Source organism: Chionomys nivalis, chromosome X (assembly GCF_950005125.1).
Source record: "Chionomys nivalis chromosome X, mChiNiv1.1, whole genome shotgun sequence".
In the NCBI taxonomy this organism is placed as follows: Eukaryota; Metazoa; Chordata; class Mammalia; order Rodentia; family Cricetidae; genus Chionomys; species Chionomys nivalis.
In genome coordinates this window covers 128,683,399-128,705,558 of record NC_080112.1, presented here as the reverse complement: position 1 = coordinate 128,705,558, position 22,160 = coordinate 128,683,399, and the positions used below count along the sequence as shown (strand labels likewise).

At 42.8% G+C, this 22,160-nt stretch overlaps 1 protein-coding gene and 1 pseudogene across 2 annotated transcripts; both read right to left on the bottom strand.

The window, feature by feature from the left end:
- Positions 1–974: 974 nt before the first annotated feature.
- LOC130868640 (AP-2 complex subunit mu-like) lies at positions 975–6,385 on the bottom strand (annotated as a pseudogene).
- A 6,715-nt stretch (positions 6,386–13,100) lies between these two features.
- On the bottom strand, positions 13,101–17,023 carry Tceanc (transcription elongation factor A N-terminal and central domain containing). Of its 2 annotated transcripts, XM_057760029.1 has the most exons (3): positions 16,943–17,023; positions 14,821–14,890; positions 13,101–14,211 (listed from the first exon to the last, which is right to left on the bottom strand). In XM_057760029.1, the coding sequence occupies exons 2-3, from the start codon at positions 14,880–14,882 to the stop codon at positions 13,803–13,805; spliced, it is 471 nt and encodes a 156-aa protein (XP_057616012.1). In that variant the 5' UTR covers positions 14,883–14,890; positions 16,943–17,023; the 3' UTR covers positions 13,101–13,802. The 2 variants fall into 2 exon arrangements, with proteins under 2 accessions (XP_057616012.1, XP_057616011.1); XM_057760028.1 differs by having other exon boundaries at positions 13,101–14,890.
- Between the last annotated feature and the right edge of the window lie 5,137 nt (positions 17,024–22,160).

Sequence of the window (22,160 nt, the reverse complement as noted above, 5' to 3'; positions counted from 1 at the left end):
ATTTCCTTTTTCTCCAAGGATAGAAAGATCTTATGACTTTTATCTTAGAGATAAGAATATATTACTTTTAAAATACCAACTTTTGCATGTCAAAAAAACTGTAAAGGTTTATTTCTTGTTTTTTTTATTTTTATTTTTAGACAGGGCCTCATTATACAGCCCTGGCTAACTTGGAGCTCACTATGTAGACCAGGCTGGAACTAAAGGTGCTCACCATCCTGCCCCCGCCCAAAGTAATTTTTGACACAAAAATTTGAAGGGGCATAATTGTAACATGCACATGTTAAAAGTACCTATGTAAATTCTCCTAAGGTACTTGAACTAAGGGTCAGTATAAGTTCCTTTGATTAGTAAAATATGGTTTACATTTTGAGTTAAACACACACACACACACACACACACACACACACACACCAGTCCTGTGAAAATCAGATATAAAAGGTGGTCATGTATCTTATGACTCCACTTTTTTTTTTTATTTTTTTTTCACTCTGCAGTTTATTGGGTTTAGAACTGTACCAACTCACACGTATACAAAACAAAGCATACTATCCTATCCCAAAGCAGAGTAGGGACTAAGGGCTGGGGATCTGTTACTGGTCTTTGGGGGAGTTCTGAGGGAAGAGGTAGTCAACCTTCCCACTGCAGAGGTGTGGCCACAGGGTAGAAAGGAGAGGGAGCCACTTGGCTTTGGTCACAAAATTCAGGGCCTGGCACTAAGCCAGGACAGCCAGATGTTAGAGAAGCCTGAGAAACCTCCTGCACAGGAAGCCAGAGACTGTCAGCAGTCCCACTGTGGAGTTCAGACCTATACTCAGGGGCTGCTGTAAAGGAAAGGCAGCAAAGCAAGAGGGAGAAAGGACACTGACGAGTGGTCACTGGGGATACTTGGACCTGTGGAAAGGGTGGGTGGGGAGGTGGGCCACCTGCCACTAGGCAGCTAGGCACCTGCCACTTGGGCCAATGCATCACACCTATTTGATGACATCGTGGTCACTGTAGTTCTGCTTCGGTTCGAATATCTTCAAGTAGCGCACCTTGAGGCCAGAAGGCGTGAATGGCACCTCAAAGTTCATGGCGATGGGGGGGCGGGTCGAGCCCATTTCTTCTTATCATTGGTGGGCAGAAGCTCAATCTCCGCGCTGATCTGTGATTCCTTCATGCCTGCCCTGCGCTTGATCTTCCACACAATGGCGTTCTCGCTGGCCTTGTACTTGGCCTTTCCCTTCATGCAGATCACCTGCACCCTGCTTGTGTTCAGTGGGGTTGGGATCCTCACCTCAATCTTCTGGGCCAGAAGTGAGGGCATGAAGTTGGACTTGATGACTACCTGGACCTTCAGTTGGGTGCGTCCCACTTCCCGCACCCATGGGATCACCCAGAAAGGAAGGATGATGTCCTTGTAACATGTACGGTATCTCCTGAGTTCAAACTCTCCCTCAGGTGGGATGAAGCTGTTCTCCATTCAGAGTCAAACCTGCTGAGTCGCACACACTGGCGGAAGGTGCAGTCATCAGTGGCGATTGATTGTTTACCGCTCTTGCCTGTTTCATCAGCTGTGCCTTTGCCCTGCTTTTCAAAGACAATCTTGTCAGTCATTGCAAACTTGCACCCAGACACGCCACTCAGGTAACTCTTCATCACCACCCGGCCTGACACGGGGACACCTAGCACCTGCCCCTGTGGGGACATAAGCAGGTTTACGCTCTGCAGAACATCTAGGAAGACTTCATTTCGGCCATTCTTGATGTCTTCCCGCCGCCAGCCAGTCTGCCCAGTCACTTGGCTGGTGATCCGGGATTCTTCTTTTGTCTGATGCCGACTCTTGATGCCCTGCTGAGTGATGAAGGTGTTCAGTGCACCTGTCTCTGAGTTCTGTGGGTAGCCAAAGTCCAGCATCTCATCCAGCAGCTCGTGTATGAGCACAAAGTTGTTCTTGATGTTTTCCTCACCGATCTTGCCAAAGTAGGCAGCCATTCCATCGCACATCTTATAGAGGAATTCGAAGACCACATTGACATTCTGCTTGGTGACTGCTGCAGACTGCTTAACATGGAAGAAGTTGGTGCGAGGGATGTTTGTGACAGGGCTGCGCACCTGCTGCCATGCATGGATCACATTGACCCAAAAGGCATCCGCTGCATTCCTCCCTATGTCATCCCTGTAGACCCGGGAGATGAGCAACACCCCACCCCCCGTGATTATAGATGAATAAACCTCCAATAATGGTGGCGGCTCAGTCTCTGTGACCCATTGCTCTGAGAACAGACCTGGAGTCAACAGCCCCCAAAAGACCAGCCTGGCCACTCTTGGATCCCAAGATGTCTGCCCACCCCCTGCTTGCCTCTTTTTTTTTTTTTTTTCCAAAGACAGGGTTTCTCTGTATAGCCCTGGCTGTCCTGGAACTCACTTTGTAGAAACTCAGTGAGATTCACCTGCCTCTGCCTCCCTAGTGTTGGGATTAAAGGTGTGTGTCATCACTACCCGGCTATGACTCCATTTTTTTGTGAAATGCTTAGGTTAGGCAAATTAGAACCAATATAAATAGTCAAGATTTATAGTTAACCAGGTGGCAGCAGCACACACCTTTAATCCCAGTACTCAGAAGGCAGGGACAGGCGGATTTCTGTGAGTTTGAGGCCAACCCGGTCTACATAGTGAGTTTCAGGACAGCCAGGAATACACAGAGAAACCCTGTCTTGAAAAACTGACCAGCCAACCAACCAACCAAACAAACAAACAAACAAACAAACAAACAGATAAACAGACAACCATACAAAAAAGATTTATAGATGTCCGGAACTAGTTGGGGGAGGGCAGGGAACTCGAATGACTATTACCCGCTACCAGACTTCTTGGGAAATTAAAAGATTCTACAATCCTTTCTGGTAATTGACAACAATTTTGTGTACAGTTGTTTTAACCCATTGAATTAGATTTAAAAAACTTCACATGAACATTAAAAAAAAAAAACCCATAACTTGAAAAGTAGTGTTTCGGGGGCTGGGGATGTAGCTCAGGTGAGAATGCTTACAAGGCACATGGCATGTCCAAGGACCCTGGTCCCATCCTTCGCACCATCCAAAGCAGCCACGGCATCACAGACCCGTCCTCCAAGTGCTTGGGAGGTGGCAGCAGCAGAATCAAGGTCATGCTTAGCTATGTAGTGGATATTAATGGCTAACCTGAGCGACACCAGACCTGTCTCAGAAAACTAAAAAGAAAAAGGAAATTGTGTGTGCATGTGTGTATGAGAGATTTAGGAAGAAATATTTTCAAAGAATTGCTTCTAAATTTGTTGACTTATAGCCAAGTAAAGTCTCTCATGAATACTAACAGCTAAGTTACAGGATCCTCCCACAAAAAGAAAAGAAAAGAGAAATCACCAAACATTTTCAGTCTGATAACTTCTTCCAACAGCATTCCTCATTAAGTAATTTGCAGGGGTTTCTGGTGAGGAAAATAATGAACAAATGGCTTATTTTGATTTGGTTTTGTTTGTTTGGTTTGGGTTTTTTTGTTTTGTTTCCAGACAATGTTTCTCTGTGTAGCCCTGGCTATCCTGGAACTCGCTCTGTAGACTAGGCTGTGCTTGAACTCACAGAGATCCACCTTTCTCTGCCCCTCCAGTGCTGGGATTAAAGGCAGGCACCACGAGCCAGGGGCTCACTATCCCAGGCAGGCCTTGAACTTGCTATGTACACGAGGCTGGCCATGAACTTTTGAACCTCCACTGCCTAAGAGATGGTATCATTGGCATACACAACCATTTCTGGCTCGGGAATTTTCACTTCTGCTGTTCTTCATTTATTTCTGTGACAATGCTCTTGAGCACTTAGACAGTAACTGTATTAGAAAGGGTAAGATTATAAAACAATTGCAAATTAATTTATATTGGTTTGGAAATATGTGACCGAAGACTATAACATGTGTGTTTACTCAAAGTTTCTACATGAAGAAGAATAGCAAAATGTCCACCGTTTTCTAAGTCTCCATTCTTTTGAATTGTTTTGCCTGCCACCACGGCCTGGCAACACTCATTTCTTGAGTGTTTTCTGTATATTAGAAACTAGTAGAGGAGATAGGAATGAACTGGGAACCAGAGAGGCAAATCTCTGAGCCACAGAGTTTACAATGTAGTGAAAGAGACAGGGAATCATCAGTATTAGTGATGAAAGCATTACATTTAGATGGTGAATAAGCTCTTTGAAATAAATTAGAAAATGTAGTAGTTAATACAGGAAATGGCCAGGGAAAGCAAAAGGTGGCAACATTCATTGAGCTAGGACTTGTGAGAGGTAAGGCAACTCATTAGAATTCTGGAATAAGAGCATTCCAAGCCAAAGCAACAGCTAGTGCAAAGGTCCTGTGGTAGGTGTATGCCTGGCACAGTCAAAGAGCAGCAAGGAGGCCAGTCTGACTGGTTCCAGTCCATAGCAAGGTATATGGGAGTGGTGGTGGTGATTTAGTTAACAAGGTGCTATAGATGGTTGTAGGCTCTAAAAACCATACTTGGGTCTTCTAGAAGAACAGCAACTATTTTCCTTATTTGAGAGACGGAGTCTCACTATGTAGTCCTGGCTGTCCTGGAACTCACTCTGTAGACCTAGTTGGATCAAACGCACAGAGATCCTCCTGCCTCTGCCTCCTGAGATTAAAGGCATGCACCACTATGCCTTGCTTCAGCAAGAGATTGCTGAGCCATCTCTCCAGCTCCATACTCAGCTCCATATTAAACTTGGGCTTTCCTCGTTTGTGTAGTGGTGAAAAAAAAAATAAATTTGGGCTTCTCGATATATATTTGAAGTATAATCAATAAAATGGAATTTTCTTATTGATTAGCAAAGTATTGTGAAAGAAAGCAAGGAGCCAATGTGAGCTCCTTATTGGAGTTTTCAGTTCAAGTAATACGAGGCAGCCAAGGAGAAGCAGGAGTTAGAAGACTGGAAGCTGGATTTTAAACATGTTAAGATGCTTAGTACATATCAGTGTGTAAAACTTTAAGACAATTCTGAGGCCATTACTGAGCCCTCAGTCTTAATGCCTTAGTGCCCCCCCCCCAGGAATCTAACAACTATACATGCACATACTGAAATGTTGGGAACTTTCTATCTCCCTATGTCCTTGTGGATGTTCTCCAAATAGAGCTCCGTTCCTAGAATTGGGACAAGATAACCCACAGATGTCCACAGATGTTTTGACTCTGTCCCTGGAAAGGGGTCAGAATGACCCCCATCTGGCAACCGCTCTCCAGCCCTGGCTCAGACCACTTGTTATTAGAAGACCCCCTGAATAAGCCAATCCTACTAGTTGGAAAACAACCCCTGAGTTCCCCTCCCCCCTTGTTTCTATGGATTTTTGCTTTAAAAATGGCTTGTATCAGGCATTTGGCATCCTTGGCATTGAATGCTATTGAATGTTAAGTGACCCTACCACAGCAGAATTAAAATCCTCTTGCTATTACATCAACTGAGGTGTGAGACTGTATTCTTGGGGTGACTCATCCTCAGTAATTGTACTCCAGGGTTCAACAAGTGGAGAGTTCTCAAGTCGGCCTTTGGATTTATGGGTCTGGGATTAAGTGGGGAGATGCAGGCCTGGGAAAGAGTGGTAAATTCTAGGAGTTCTAGAAGCCAGGGAATTAGATAAGATCACCAAAGGATGGTTAGACATAGATGAGATTGCAGGCTCAAAATGTGGGGCATTCCACTGCTGAAAGGTCAGGAAAGCAAACAACTGGCTGAGCTAGAGTGACTCATGGAAGGGAAAAACAGAAGAGCAACTTGCTCCAGCCATGAGGAAAACTGTTCAACAAAAGGAAGTAAAAACTGTGGGTGTTGGTCCAGGGCCTGTACCTCATTTCAGCACTCAAGAGGCTGAGTTTGGGAGGAGTTACATGAATTTGAAGCTACACAGTAAGTTTCAGGTCAACCTCTTTGCTGAATAAGAGATCCCTAACACACACACACACACACACACACACACACACACACACACACACACCATTCATACATACATGGAGACATTTGAAAATACATATGTACATACATGAAAACTATCAAATGCTAATGATCGGTTTCAAGGCTAAGAATTGTCCCTTGATGTCATGGAGGGTGGAAGCTGTGGTGACTTAGACACGTGGAAAGAATATTGTCAGCTAAGAACCTCCATCCAAAGGGGTGGCCACATTCCTTGTCTGTTGCTGCGGACAGGCAGCCTCTCACCGAGTGAATCCATACAGGCACGACTGAGCACTCAGTAGGTCTGGGATGGAGCCTGGGCCTCTCTGTACTTCTTTCCCGTGACCCCAGGGTCCACAGTGTGAGAGCTTCACTGTGGCGGCCTGCATCTGCACTGTTAGGTGACAAGGTTCTTCGGTGAACATAGATCTAACCAGGAACATAGAAAGTCAATGGACTGGGTTGGTTCTAAAGGATTTTCTACTTTTCCAGGGGCTTATCATTGATGAGCTTAATCTACAGCTTGAAAAGGAGAGGTATGGGTGCACTCCTGGTGTACAGAGGCCTGGTATGGTAGTGCACTCCTTTTATCCGGGCACTCAGGAGACAGAGGCAGCTGGATCTCTGTGAGTTTGAGGCCAGCCTGGTCTACAGAGTGAGTTCTAAGACAGCCAGAGCTACATAATAGAGAGATCTTTTCTCAAAAGTGTCTGGGGCGGGGGTGGATCCGCCACTAGGCCTGTGAATCTGGGTGCATGCAAGAGGGTCTTCCATGCAGAAACTAAATGCCAGCGCCCAGGGAACTGTCCTGGCAGCTTCAGGGGTGCTGGGAAACTTGTTTACCTGGCAGGGGTCTGGCTGTAGTGACCCTTCAAAGCCCCCTTTGAGGAAGACTGTTGTTATTTCTCCTCTGGCATGTATGGATAATTGGGACTCTAAAGTCTCAGAAATATCCGACAGAAGTTCCACTTTCCTCTCAGCCAATCAGGTGTTTTGTTACCAGCTTTATTGAAACACAGTTCATTCATCGAAAGCATGCAAGTCAATAATGACCGGCCCTATTCATAGAGGTGCGTGTTCATCACCACAATCTAGTTTGTTTTTTCAGGTTTTGAGCTAATTAAATGCATTCATTTTTGGTACTGGCGATTGAACCCATGAGCATGCAATTCACAAATACCCCAAACCACAAAATTGTATAACTCAATGGCGTACCATGTGATGTTTCCATATGTGTATTAAGTGATGAAATCAGGTTAAAATTATGTATTTTATTAAACATTACGTTTTTGAATAAAAGCATTCAAAATCCTTTTTGTAACTTAAATATTTAAAAAGTTTACTAATGTATTTGTTGTGTACGTGCATGAGCTCCACAGCAGTGCGTGCAGGTCAGAGGACAGCTTGCTGGATCACTTCTTTCTCTCTTCTTTATGGGCTCCAGGGATAGAACCCATGTTGTCAGCTTGCTTTGCAGCAAGCACTTTTACCTGCTGAACCATCTCATTGGCGCTAACATACTGCCAAAGCAACAAATCAATGGGTTCTGAATTTGTCTATTTATTTGCTGATGTTGCAGATGAAACGAATGTAGGACCTCATGTATGCTAGTAGCTCTACCACTCAGCTACATCTCCAGCCATAACTTTTTTTTTTTGAGAAAGGACTCATGGCTTGACTTGCTAAGTGGCTGAGGATGACCTTGAACTTCTTATCCTCTTGCTTCCACCTTTGAAAGGCTTGGATTACAGGTGGGTGGCACCACGCCATGTTAATGTGTTGCTGAGGATTGGACACAGAGCCTCGTGTATGCTAGGTAAGAATACTACCTACAGAGTGACATTCTCAGCCTTCCTGGGGCTTTTTAAGGTAGTGCACAGTTGCTATCTGTAGTCACTCATGAGGAAATGGAAAACCAGACTTCTTTCTCTTGATTACAATTCAGTACCCATTGACCTTTAATACTAATACAATTTTAGGGCTTTAATACTAGGTTTTTCTTTTTTGGTAAAGATTTATTTATTATGTATACAGTTTGTCTGCATGCCTGCCTGCATGCTACAAGAAGGCATCAGATCTCATTATGGATGGTTGTGAGCCACCATGTGGTTGCTGGGAATTGAACTCAGGACTTCTGGAAGAACAGCTAGTGCTCTTAACCTCTGAGCCATCTCTCCAGCCTTGTTTTGTTTTTGTTTTTGTTTTTTTGAGACAGGGTCTCTCTATGTAGCCCTCCCTATCCTGGAACCCACTACCTAGACCAGGCTGGCCTGGAAAGCACAGAAATCCACCTAGCCTTTGCCTCCTGAGTGCTGCGATTAAAAGCCTGTGCACACCAGGCCATCACACATTTTTATTACTTCTGAAATGTCGTGTGTCACTTCTATCTCATGTTAAAATATGTTCCCTCAAGATATACAGAAACTTCCTGCTCAACCCTTTATGAGGAGTCTGCTGTGAGCAAAAAGTCCATCTACTGAATGGAAACAATACTGCAGAAAGAGACATTTCTGTCTGAAAAGATGCTAAAACTAAGACAAGCCTACCCAGTGGCCTCATGAATAGCAAGACACAGCCCACTTAAATTGTGGGATCCTTTGCTGTTAGACATGAGTGGATACAGACTCCAGCTTTCTTCCACTGAGCTGTGCCTGTCCGATATGAGTTATGGCTAATGCAGATTGGATAAGTGCCATACTATGGTCATATTGTGGCCAAGGAAGGAAATTGAAACCACTTTTGTAATTTTGGGTTCTCCAGCATTTAAGGCAATGGTTCTCAACCTGTGGGTCTTGACCCCTTTGGGGGGTCGAGTGGCCCTTTCACAGGGGTTGCCCAAGACCACTGGAAACAGATATTTACATTATGGTTCGTAGCAGTGCAAAATTACAATTATGAAGTAGCAACAAAGATAATTTTATGGTTAGGGGTCAGCATAGCATGAGAAACTGTATTAAAGTGTCACAGGATTGGGAAACTTGAGAACCATCGATTTAAGGATAGGCACAGTAGGTGGAGTCCAGTCAGATGACTCGGGGCCTCATGGGTACTCTTGGAAATTTCTTAAATTTTTGTTTCAATCCACAAAGGCAAATTTGGTGAATTATGATGCCATTTGGCATCTTTTATAAGCAGCTGCATCTATGTTTACATCATTTCAGAAGATAAAACATGGTTTCTAAATGAATAATATTTCAATTTGCTTCTTACTTTGGTAACTCTTCCGTGCCTGTTTTAGATTTTCAGAACTGTGTCATTATTTGAAAAGGATTAACAGGGCTAGGGATGTGGTTCAGTCAGTAGAGCATTTGCCTAGAATGCACAAAGCCCTGGGTTCCGTCTTCAGTACCCCATAAAACCAGGCATGATGGTATATGTCTATAATCCTAGCACTGGGAAGGTGGGAACAGGAGGATCAGAAGCTCAAGGTCATCTTTGGTTATGGTTGCATAGTGCGTTCAAACCCAGCCTGGTCTGCATGAGAAACTGTCCCAAATAGTAATAGAGATGATGACGACAATGATGAGTACCTTGAACTGACTCTCATATTCAGGTTTCATTTTATTTTTCAAGACAGGGTGTCTCTGTGTAGCCCTGCCTATCCTGAACTTGCTCTGTAGACCAGTTTCGAACTCAGGAATCCACTGGCCTCTGCCTCCCTAGTGCTGGGATTAAAGGTCTGCACCACCACCGCCCAGCTCATTTTCATTTTTAAAGAAGGCAAGAATATGCATCCACAAAAATTCATATATGAACTTTGAGGTCAGCCTCAGCTACCTTGTATTCTATTTTAATTTTTAACTTTTTATTCTAAAATCACTTACTTTTCAAAATAGCAGATGGCCACATGATGTCACAAAAAAGGATTCAAGGAGGCTCCTGTGTGTCAGAAGAGTTAGTGCCTGGCAAGGCAAAATGTGCAATCTTTCCAACACCAAGTTTCTGGCAGTGTGTGGTAGCATCTTTGGCCAGCTTACTTTAAGTATGAATAGAATTACATGAGGTTGCCATTGGTTCGTCCATCTGATGGTGGCACTCTTCTGAGAATAAGAGGTTGCTGCTGACAACCTGGGTGCTTACCTCTGAGAGACATAAAAAAATTGTGGCAAAATATTTTACATTTACTGGGCATTATAAAAACAAAGCAATTTGACCTAAAAGAGGAAGGTCCAGACTCTCTGAGCAAAGGCAGTGGAGTACTGCCAGCCACAAGCTTCCTGCCTGGCACTTAGAAATGGTATCTGGGAATGAAAGAAGGCTCTCATCACAGGAAATACCCAGGGAAGAGACAGAGCCACAATTGTACTCAGTTCTTCACATTAAAAAGTATGGACAAAGGAAACTGATTCGGAAAAACCCATGGAGAAAACCTTCCCACATTCAGGTATTAAAATGGATGTTTTCATCCTATGTAGTTACCATGGAGACTGGGGCACAAGCTGACATTTTGCACTGTTATTTGACTATTGGCCACAGGGAGGAAATTTTTGATTGGACATATTTTATGAAACAGTCATTTGCAAAATTGCTAAGGGTTTCATCAACTACCAGGATTCAGACAAACCATTCTATACTTTATTTACAAACATTTATGCACATTCGAGTTTTGTCTGCATGTACATCTTTATGAGGGTGCCAGATTCCCTGGAACTGGAGTTATAGAGTTATGAGCTGCCATGTGGGTACTGGGAATTGAACCCAGGTCCTCTGGAAGAGCAGCCAGTGGTCTTAACTGCTGAGCCCTCTCTTCAGCCCTTTCTATACTTTTATTTAACCATTGTCAATGGTCACTTAACTGATGTTCCTGCATCCATCCTTGTTTCTCTCATCACTCAACAAAGCAGCTACAATCATCTTCCTAAAAGGCACTCAGATTCCATGACTACAAATTACCTAGCTTTAGTGGTTTTTTTTTTAAACACAAACCACCCTACTCCCCCCAAAGTCCTCATTGTTATCATGACCTACAACGGAACTCATGAACTCTTCTTGGCTCTTTCACACTGTCTCTCATTCACATAAGCTGTCCCTTATAATCGATTAGGCACCTTCCCATCTTGGCGTTTTCAGAGTCGCTCTTTGTTCCTGTAAGGGTAATTTTAAATTAGAACCTACCCCACCAGCAACTGTAAAGAAACTCCTCTTTCACACCATTAACCCCAGCACTCGGGAGGCAGAGGCAGGCAGATCTCTGTGAGTTCAAGGCTAGCCTGGTCTACAAGAGCTAGTTCTAGGATTGCAAAGGCTACACAACGAAGCCCTGTTTCAAACAAACAAATAAACAAACCCCTCCCTCCATCTCCCTTTCTCTCTCTGGGATAAGACAGAGTGTAAAAGAATTATCTATACTCAGAAAATGTAACTGTCTCGCTGACCAAAAGAATAAAACCATAATCACCATTTCCCTAGTTGCAAAACTAACTGACAAAGCTTAAGGGAAGTGAGGAAGACTGCACACATTAAAAAAAAACTTGGAGAATAAGAGATTTTTTTTCCATTTCAAGTGCTTTTATTTTGGTAAATGTAGCTTATAAAGTCTCAGTATATAATACTCATACATAGATACATAGAAAACCCAAATACCAATACTGACTTGAACAAATTAAGCATGGTTTTCATGTGCTATATGTGTAGTCTTGCACAACCAACATTTAGGTTTTAAGGTCATTCCAAGTCACATGAAGCCACACTTTGTGAAACTTTTGAGTTTTTGATGACTCTATAAGTTTCTGTTTAAAGGACTAACACATTTCATTATGATGAACAGTCCTGGAATGCAAAATGGAGAAAATACAACAAAATGTAACTCAGACTTAACAGTCTCAAGTTGTTTTCTTCAAAACATATGAAACAAAATGTCTGCTAGTTTTATCCATCCATTGGGAAACTGTCATAAGGAGGTAAACAAAAATATACCTAAAGAAAAGCCTATAGATTCCAATGAAGGAATACTGGGGATTTAGAGGACAATAACTGAAGAAAACATGTGAACGTACATGGAACTAAGAAATAAACTCTTTATTATGATAAAATCAATAAATGGTGGTTTACACCCCAAATTACAGCACTCCAGAGGTTAAGGCTAGCCAGTCTGAGTCTGAATCTAGCTTAGGCTACAGGGTGGTACCAGTCTTATAGAAACAGAAACTACTCACTCATCTCTGGCAAACAACAAAAGAGAAAATGGATATCTAAGCACTTCGTAAACTGTAAAAGGAGTGCATATCTAAGCCTTTGTGTGGATGCATAAATTTTTTACATGTTTAAAAAATCAAAACCCCAAATAACATTCTATCATTTTTAAGGAAGAAAATTAGCCATAATCATACAAATGGCTTATTGTACTTAAGCATATAAATCAGTAAACACTGTTTAGAAAGGCCTTAGAGGAGTGATTTCCTCTTCAGTTAGTAGGTAAATAAATGTTGATAAATTCAAAGGTTGAGGGAGTGAACTTCCTCTGACAACTAGTACCATTTTCATATAAGCAGGATTTTAACATACATGACTTTCAAGACATGAAGATTCCTAACATCAAGAAACTAGTTATCATAAAGACTTTATGAAGAGCTCACACAAAGAAAAAATAAATGCACAGCTCATTTAACTACATAAGCAAGCTCTAAGTCAGATTCTAACTTACAGTGCAACTTTTCATAGGTTAAGAGAGACGTGTAAAAATGAGAAAATTAAAGACAAAAGGATAAACTCTAATCATGTAAACTTAGAGGCTCCAAACACTATTTGCTTAGCGCCCATTTCCAGGAGTAGACTTTTTGTAAAGTCAGTATCAAGTCATTCTCAGACTGTGAATACTTTAGTTTTGACAGTGTTTCTCTACATAACCCCAGGCTGGCTTCAACCACGGGTTTCTGCCTCAGCATTCGCAGTACTAAGATTACAAACCTGAATCACCACAGTGCCTTTTTAATATTTTTTGAGACAGGGACTTTACAATCTAAACTGCCCCTGAACTCACTTAAATCCTCCTGCCTGCCTCATCCTCCCTAGCATTTGGATTACAGACATGTGCCATTACACTTACGTCATAAGGAAGCTGAAAAATATGAGGCAGACTACCTATAGTTATGTAACCTGGTTAAGTCACTGAGGCTCTGTGGGCCTCTTTCCTCATCTGTAATATCTCCAGAATAACATTCATTTCTTCAGAACTATAGAAATGTTCAAATGAGACTATTTACATGTAGTTCTCAACTCTAACTGCAACTTAAACTGAGAAATGACCAGAACAATGTTGATGCCTGGGTCCCATGCCATAGGTTCAGACTGAATTATTCCAGGCTTGACCCTTGGCACCTGTACACTTTTAATGCTCTCTAGTAAACTCCAATGTATAGTCACTCCTGAGAGCCACAGGCCTGCAGCTATATCAGTGCTTCTCAAGGTATCTCAGAGGATGACCTGGGGATTCTGCCAAGATGCAGATCAGGATTCAAAGGAGTATAGGGTCAGAGTCTGTCCCTCTAACATGTTCTTAGGCCATGTGGTACTACACTGCCACTCTATAAATGGTCAAAAAGTACAGAGTGATAGTCTTCTACTCTTCCAAAACAACTTTTAGCAACAATGACCTTAACTTTGGCAAACAACTCTGGGTCCTTGTTCCGAGAACTGGAGTAGAACAGTATACCCAGCCAGGTGTGACAGCGTACACTTACACTTAGAGCACTCAGGAGACCGAGGCCAGCTTTGGCTACATAGTGAGCTCTTTCACAAACCAAAATCCCAGACAAAAATAACAGTAAGATTCTGTAAAAAACGAGCACAAAAGGGTTATGTTATACATGTAAAACATATGACCCTGAAGGGATTATATACAAATTACAAGCACACCCAGTTGTTATGGTACCACTGTTCCCCACATTCATTACAAATGACATAGGTCATTTGTTCATCTGGGTTTGAATTCTGCACCCAGACTGGAAGGAAAAGTGTTCCTCTGGCAATTACAGTGACCTTGCAGTTGTATTTCTCACAGCGCTTGCACTTTATTTTATCTGTCTGTATGCCGTCCACTGTGTGGGGAAGGTGATGTTCCTGAATACTGGCTTCTGTGTAGAAAGCTCTCAACTGCTTCAGTTCCTCATTTGCCATGTCCAGGACAGTCATTTCAGCAAATTCTCTTGTAGACATGATTCCAGACAGCAGGCTTTGTTGTAAATGAGAATTCCTGGGGTTGTTCAAATTGGCAACTTTGCTTCGAATACAAGTTTTGTATTTTTTGATGTTGCTTGAATAAAGGGTAAAAATGTGCTCTTCAATTTCTCTTGCAAATCTCTGCCACAAATGAGTTTTCATGTCATTTGTGGAAAAACTAGCTAATGCTGTGTAAAGAAGCTCTATGCATTTAGATCTAAGAGACACTAGGGGATCTTGTAACACACTTGAGCTCTTGCTAGTAGATTCAGGGTCAACATCCCCCAAATATTCTTCATTAATTTCCATTTGAGTGGCACTACTTTCAGACTCAACTGCTGCAGCGTGCTTTTCAGCATCTTGAGATGCCAGCCTAGAGAGAGAACTGCAGAGACCTGCTATCTCATCATGGCTAAAACCTGATGCCCCATCCTGGCTCACCTCCTGAGAAACTGCTGCATGTTTTTCTTCATTAACATTAGAAGGGAGTAATTTAAGGCTTTCCTTTGTTTTGAGGTGTGTACTCTTATAGAAAGTTCTCCATTTTGCCAGTAGACACTTGGCCTTCCTTTTCAAAGCCACGGAGGGGCAGTTTTTGAGGACTCTGTATACAGCTCTGACTAACTCTGTTTCCTGGAGATGCTCCTTAGACACATATATCATTTCAAGTTCAGTCAGATGTTTGCCAATATCCTCAAAATACCTTTTAGCCACCAGCTGCTCAATCAGGGAAGCCTTGGCAATGATACGTTTTTTGTCAGACATCTTCACAGCTGCAAAGAAAAAAAAGATGGTTCAATCTTTTTAAGTTTGTCTTTACTAGTTGCAGCTCTTGGAGTGTGAACTAGCACTTCTGCCAGTTATCCATGTGATGTTTTCTGAAAGAGTAATGCGATATAAATGGGTTGGCAGATTAGATAATACAGCAATGTGAACTAGTCAACTTTCAAGACTTCTATTCTCAATAGCAGAAGGGAAAAAAATGACTGCACAGTTTCAGCAGAACATTCAAAGACTTGATAGAATATCAGCTAAACTTTTCCACCTCCACTGTACAAATCAGTATCTTTCTAGATTAAGATTATTCAGGAACCTAGCATGGTGGTGTACACCTGCAATCCCAGCACTTGGGATGGAGACTAAAAGAACATGAGTTTAACACAATATTTAGATACAGAGAAAATTTGAGGTTAGCCTGGAATGCATGAGAACCCTGTCTCAAAAAAACAATCAGTTCATCTTGGGTGGAATCTGATAATCATTGGGAATAAAATCATGCTCATGTAAGCAACCATAAGACAATGCTGAGCAAACACTGGGCTATTTTCTCCTCATATTCAGTTATGAGATTGATATACCTAATGCCTTTATAATCTTTGTACTGATATTTTTCTGAATATAAAGAAGGAACTAAAACAGAAATGGGGATACTAATGTTGGAACCAATGCAAAGAAACAGATACTACAGGTTGGGAAGCAGGTCTGGTGAACTCTGAAAGTCAGCAGGATACAATGTGCTAATATTTGAGCTGTTGGAAAAACAGGGTCACGTCCAGATGACCCACTTATTCTTTATTTGGAAATACTTTTAAATTTAGAGAAAAGTTGTGAAAAATAAGAATACCGGTATTTCCTTTATGCAAATTCACATGCCATATAAATGTAGTTTAAAAAATCCCCTATTGTGGGGTCTTTTTTTAAGTTTGAAGAAAATTATTTTCTTTTTTTATAATTTTACATGTATGGGTATTTTGCCTGCTTGCATGTATATCTGTGTACCATATACATGCCTGGTATCAATGGAGGCCAGAAGAAAGTACAGATCCCCGCGGACTGGAGTTATAGATGGTTTTCCTTGCAGAGTTTGGCTTCATTAACTCCCTTGTGTGTGTTTTCTACTGTTAAACGTCCTTCAGACATTTCCCCTTAACTGACAGGATGGAGTTTAGGCTGTACCCATGTGATGAATAGCACACCTCACCGCGGCCCTCTGCCTTGACTACTCTCAACCAGACAGGCATGGGCTCCCTTCCTTCCTTCCTTCCTTCCTTCCTTCCTTCCTTCCTTCCTTCCTTCCTTCCTTCCTTCCTTCCTCCCTCCCTCCCTCCCTCCCTCCCTCCCTCCCTCCCTCCCTCCCTCCCTCCCCCCCTCCCTCCCCCCCCCCCTCCCTCCCTCCCTCCCTCCCTCCTTCCTTCCTTTTTTTTCTGTGGCTTTGGAGCCTGTCCTGGACCTGTGGCTTTGGAGCCTGCTCTTATAGACCCGGCTGGCCTCGAACTCACAGAGATCCGCCTGCCTCTGCCTCCCGAGTGCTGGGATTAAAGGCGTGCACCACCACTGCCCAGCCCAGGCATGGGCCCCATTTCACAGCTGTGCCTTTGCATAGCAGCTCCCTAAACCTGGTCTCATGCTATCACCACAGATGCTCCTTACCCCGACTGTGTATTAGAAATCATCCAAAGAAATCAAACAAAAACTAAAGTAAACAATGCTAGCACCTCATCCCAGATAGAATGAACTGGAGTCTCTGGGGGTAGGACTTGGGCATTTGTTCAGTTCTCCAGCCAATTCTGATTTAAACCACACACAAGAACTGACCCCTCCAACCCACTTCACCAACAGGCTGCCATTAGTTCCAAAAAGAGTTGTAGTCTTGCTCCTGGACTGAATACACAGAACCTCTCTAACTTCAGACTTTGTTAGGTAAGTCCTATTATATAAGAAACCATTAAAAACACTGCTGTGTACAATTCAAATTAGAAGCTTTTATGATTGTAATATAGTAAATGTTGAAATGTATACAATTCCTGACATTCTCGAATACTTACCTCTTAACAGTAGGAGGCAATGAACATTTACTGAGCAAGTCTACGACGCTATTCACGCTCAGGTTACCTCAATTTGCACAATAAGTCTGGGAGGTGAATTTCATCTAACAACAGAAAATCTGTGAAAAACACAAAATCACTACAGTGTTTTCATGTTTACCATATTTAAGAACATTTTTTTCTACAGTTCCCACAAAGAAGTAGTACCTCTTTTATTCCCTTGACCACAGCTTCCGAAGAGTTTACTAGATTCTTTCTTCTGTTAAACAAGGGACAGAGCGTCCTGATGCTTCCTCTCCTTTCAGCGTGTGAACTTCAGTTCTAGTCACTATATAGCAACTTGCTTGTACTCATGCACTGTATGTAAGTCCTGGAAGACAAAGTCCACTCAATTCCTGCTCTTTAATAAAATCATTCAAAAATTTTCTATCATAAAACTAGAAAGGGGATAATGAGAAGAGGGCAGGGGAAATGAGGGTAAGGGAATCCATCAGAGGGGGAAGAGAACATGGAGAGGTAGTGGGTGATGGAGATAAATTAGAATAAAATATAGTGACTTCTACAAATAAAAATGCCATAGAAAACCTATTCTGAGCTGGGTGGTGGTGGTGCACACCTTTAATCTCAGCACTTGTGAGGCAGAGGCAGGTGATCTCTCTGAATTCGAGGCCAGCCTGGTCTACAGTGGGAGTTCTAGGAAGGCCAAGGCTATAGAGAAACCCTGTCTTGAAAAACCAAACCAAACCAAAACCAAAACAAACAACTCCCCCAAGACTCCAAACCAAACCAAAACAAACAAACAACAACAACAACAAAAAAAACCCTACCATTCTATATGGTAACAAAAAATTTTAAAATCCTAGATTTAAAAAGCCATTAAAAATGGTGTCCACTGTGGGCTAATCAGGTAGCTCTTAGCAATCTCTTGGATATGGATGCTGAAAAAAGTCTAGTTCCTGGAAGTGAGACTAAGTTTACTGATCATCCTGTACCTCTACTTCATCTTCAAAATGGGGTGACTCTGCCACCTTGGATTAGTATTCAAATTAAATGAGATAGTCCCTTTTTCTGGAACGCCCTAGACAGGGTTTCTGTGTGTAGCACTTCTGGCTGTCCTGGAGCTAGCTCTGTAGACCAGGTTGGCCTCGAACTAACAGAGATCCACCTGCCTCTGCCTCCCTAGTGCTGAGATTAAAGGTGTGGGCTATCACTGCATGGTTTAAATGAAATAGTTTTAATGAAGGGCTTAATCTTTATAAAGGGAATGACAATGATATGATTTTACAATACAAAGTTTAAAAATTTGCCGGGGGTTGGCAAGAAGGCTCAGTGAGTAAAAGTTCTTACCACCAAGCCTGACCATGTGTGTTCAATCCCTAGAACATAGCAGAAGAAGAGAAATGACAAGTTGTCCTCTGACTTCTACATGGACAACATGATACATATACATTCACACACAATAAATAAAGGTAATTTTAAAATAAATAATTTTTCCAGGCATACTGGAACACACAATCCTAGCATTCAGGAGACTAAGACAGGAGGGTTGTCAATTCCAAACAGCATGAGTTTATAGTGAGATAAAAACCATTTTTTATAAATCTTCTTATTATGTATACAATATTCCGCCTGCATGTATGGTGCCAGAAAACGGCACTATATCTCATTACAGATGGTTGTGAGCCACCATAAGGTTACTGGGAATTGAACTCAGGACCTCTGGAAGAACAGCCAATGTTCTTAACCTCTGAGCCATCTCTTCAGCCCCCCTAAAAACCAGTTTTTAAAAGATTTAATATGTACCATACCAGATGTTGTTCCAGGACAGGAGGTCAGCAAATACTTTCTGTAAAAGGACAGACAGGAAACACTTTAGACTTCTGGCACGGGGACTTTTCAACTTGGCTACTTTTGTAGAAAGAACAACAGACAGCAAATACTGAATGGAGCTGGAGTAATTAATAAGCAGTTGAGTGTGTACGGCTCTTGCAGAGGACCCGAGTTCAGTTTCCAGCACCTACATGTGATGGCTCATGACTGCTTTTGTAACCCCGGCTTCGGGAAGATCTGATGCCTCTGGTTCCCAGTGGCACTGGCCCTCATGTGCACACACCCACACATCTATCTACATACAGTAAATATAATACAATACGCCACTGGGACTGGGGAGAGGGCTCAGTTGGTAAACTGCTTGCTGTGCCATGGGGACCTGGGTCTGGATCCCCACATTCACATAAAAAGCTAGACTCATGGTGCACACCTGCAATTCCAGCAATGGGAAGGGAGAGATACGTGACTCTTTGGAGTTCACTGGCCAGTCTAGTGGAACTGGTGACTTTCAGGTTTAGAGACAGCCTGTCTCAAAATCTCAAAAACCAAGTGGGAGGGACAGTAATTGAGAAAGACATCTAAATTGAACTCTGGCTTCCAGGCAAGCATGGGGGAGGGGGAGGAGTGGTAGTGCTGAAGATGAGGCTGTTTGTAGAGTGTGCTTACCTAGCAAGCACAGGGGCCAGAGTTTGCCCCTCAGCATGACATAAAGCCCTAAAGCCCGTGTGTTTCAAAGCAGAAAATGCAGTCTGTATTTGGCCACAGGACATTGTTAATGCCTTTCTTAGAGCAATCCTGTCCCACAGAAAGATTTCAAGTCACAAAAACAATTTTTCAAAATGGGTAACAATCGTGTTAGAAAACTGATGGAATTAATTATAATTTTACTTAGCCCAGTATATCTAAAATATTTTTTTCCTTTAGAGAAATGGGATGCTAGGGATCAAACCCAAGGTCTTGTGCACACTAAAATGTGCTCTACCACTGAGCTACACCCAGGTCACATGCCAATACTGTCCTTTCAAAATCTGATATCAACAGGTGTTTTAATTTTTGTGTGTTAATAATTCTCAAAAACTCTGATGTGCTTTACATTTATAACACATTCTAATTCAGATCAAATTTCTTGTCAGTTGGAGTTCAGTCCCAGAACATATGATGCAAATATAATGCTTATACATTTTTACTGTTAACGCTTGAGTATGTGTATGCACACATATATATACATACAAATATATATGTATGTATATATATGCATGCGTGGACATACATAAGCTGTTACAGTAAGAGTAGGGTCCTACAATGTGTTGCCTGGATGTAATTACACGCTTGGAAGTATGGAATTATTATGGGATGGGCGTACATACATCTGCACTAAAATAGCCTAAACGCAAAGAAAAAACGCCAGGAATGCTCACAGTGAAAATTTCCAGAAGCTTAGGGAACAAAACAGCAGTAACCCATCCTTTAAATCTTTAAATCTCTCTCCAGAGCGACAGAGAAAATCGAACCTTCTAGCACTAGCTTATACCTAACAGTTGAGCTTTCCAGAAAGGCCTTGGCCCTGAGGTAACAGGAGAACGGGGGGGGGGGGGGGGGGGGGGATCGCCGGCAGGGGCGTTGCTATGTTTTACGCAGCCGCGTAAGGATCCAGGGCAAGGGAGAGCGAGAGGACCAGGCCCGCCCAGAGAGACTCCGGTGGGTGGGGTTGAATACTGAACAAAGCCTGAAGAAATCCACCCCCGGGGGACGTCCCTGAGACCTAAAGACGAGTAATGGCGTCCAAGCGACCTTAGCTAAAAGGGAGGAGGGAATTCAACCTTAGAGCCGCCCGGGCAGAGGGCGCGCCGGAGCGCCTCTGCGAGCGGGGATGGGCTTCCACTGGAAACCGGAGTTAGCCCTTCAGCGGGGGGCCGAGCTAACGGAAATGGCGGAAGGCCACTCTTCAAAAAGCGCACTCGCCGCCCTAACGTCCTCAGCGCCGCCGGAAGTGTAGGAGCCGCCTCCTGAGGGAACTTCCGGGTCTCGGGGCCGGATGACGTAACCCCCACCAGCCCTAAACATTCCCGCGCTGGAACGCGGGCTTGGGACCCGCCGCTAACGCGCCCGGGAAATAGCGCGTGCGCAGAGCGATCCGGAGCGGTGGGGGGCGGGCTCCTAGCTGTGCCTCGAGGGAGGGGCTGAGGCCCGTGGTGAAGCTGCTAATCCAGCTGCTGTTTTTCCAGTGGCAAGGTTTGCTGACGGTCCCTCCAACTTATTCTCTTTATTTTCTGTCAAAACAGTAAAACAGACGAACAAAACAAAAGCAGGCGGACCGTGGTGATGGACGCCAGTAGGCAAATGCCGAAAAATAAAGACTGGGACAGAAGGATCTCGAGTTCGAAGCCAGCCTGAGTCAAGCCCTTTAAAAAGGCTGAACGCGATACTCGCCTCCCTAAATAAATAAAAATAAAAACCTCCACCAGAACAATAAAATAAATTATGAATGGCGACCTGTAATAATAAGCATTTTTTAAAAAAAAATAAAACTAACTCATCAATAAAAAATAAAAATGGTTGAACATGGTGGCCTATAATCCAAGCACTCCAGAGGGCCTAGCACAAAATGGAGTTTGTTTTGTCCCTTCATTAGGAGACTGTCCACAAGTTCAGGACTAGCAAGGGTTACATAGTAAAACCCTCTCTGAATAAATAAAAGGCAGCAATTAGTCTAACAAGCATTGCTCTGTTGCTGGCATCAGATGAATGAACGAAAGTAGTAAACATTCATTAGTCATGAGCATCCTGAATTCACCTGTACATACTGTTAGCCTGCAAGGATTCATTCAAACTAGGTGATCGAACTAGAGCATGTGGCGGTCTCCTTTGTCAACCTCCAATTCCAAAATACTTTGGGGGAAAGATTTCTGGAAGCAAACTCTCCTGTTTTGTGCACTGGGTACCTTCAGAAAGCAGGGTGCTTCTGTGATGAATGGAATAGATTTTACCTTAGGAGAGACAGGACAAGCGACTCATGCTGGTCAGGATAGGGATGTCTGATTATTTTTGCTTTGGACTATGTTAATATCAGAGTATGATTACAAAAGAATCTTGGTTTTGGTTTGGTTTAATACAGAATCTCGCTCTGTAGTCTAGCCTGGCTTAGAACTCACTATGTGGTCAAGGTTGGCCTCAAACTCGGGATAATCCTCTTGTTCTCCAAGTGCTGAGACTATGATGGTGTGCCACTCTACCGTCTTGGTTTTTGCTATGGTCCATTACTCTTGGAAAATAGCTCCATTTGATGTGAAGTTCTCAGAAATTATTTGTGTTTGACAAAACATCAAGGTCTTGACTGTTGTTTTGACACACCTGGAAAAAGGGAGTTTCAATTGAAGAACTGTCACAT

Excerpts from the sequence above, each read along its gene's own strand:
- Tceanc (XM_057760028.1), bottom strand. The coding sequence starts at position 14,882 with ATGTCTGACAAAAAACGTATCATTGCCAAGGCTTCCCTGATTGAGCAG.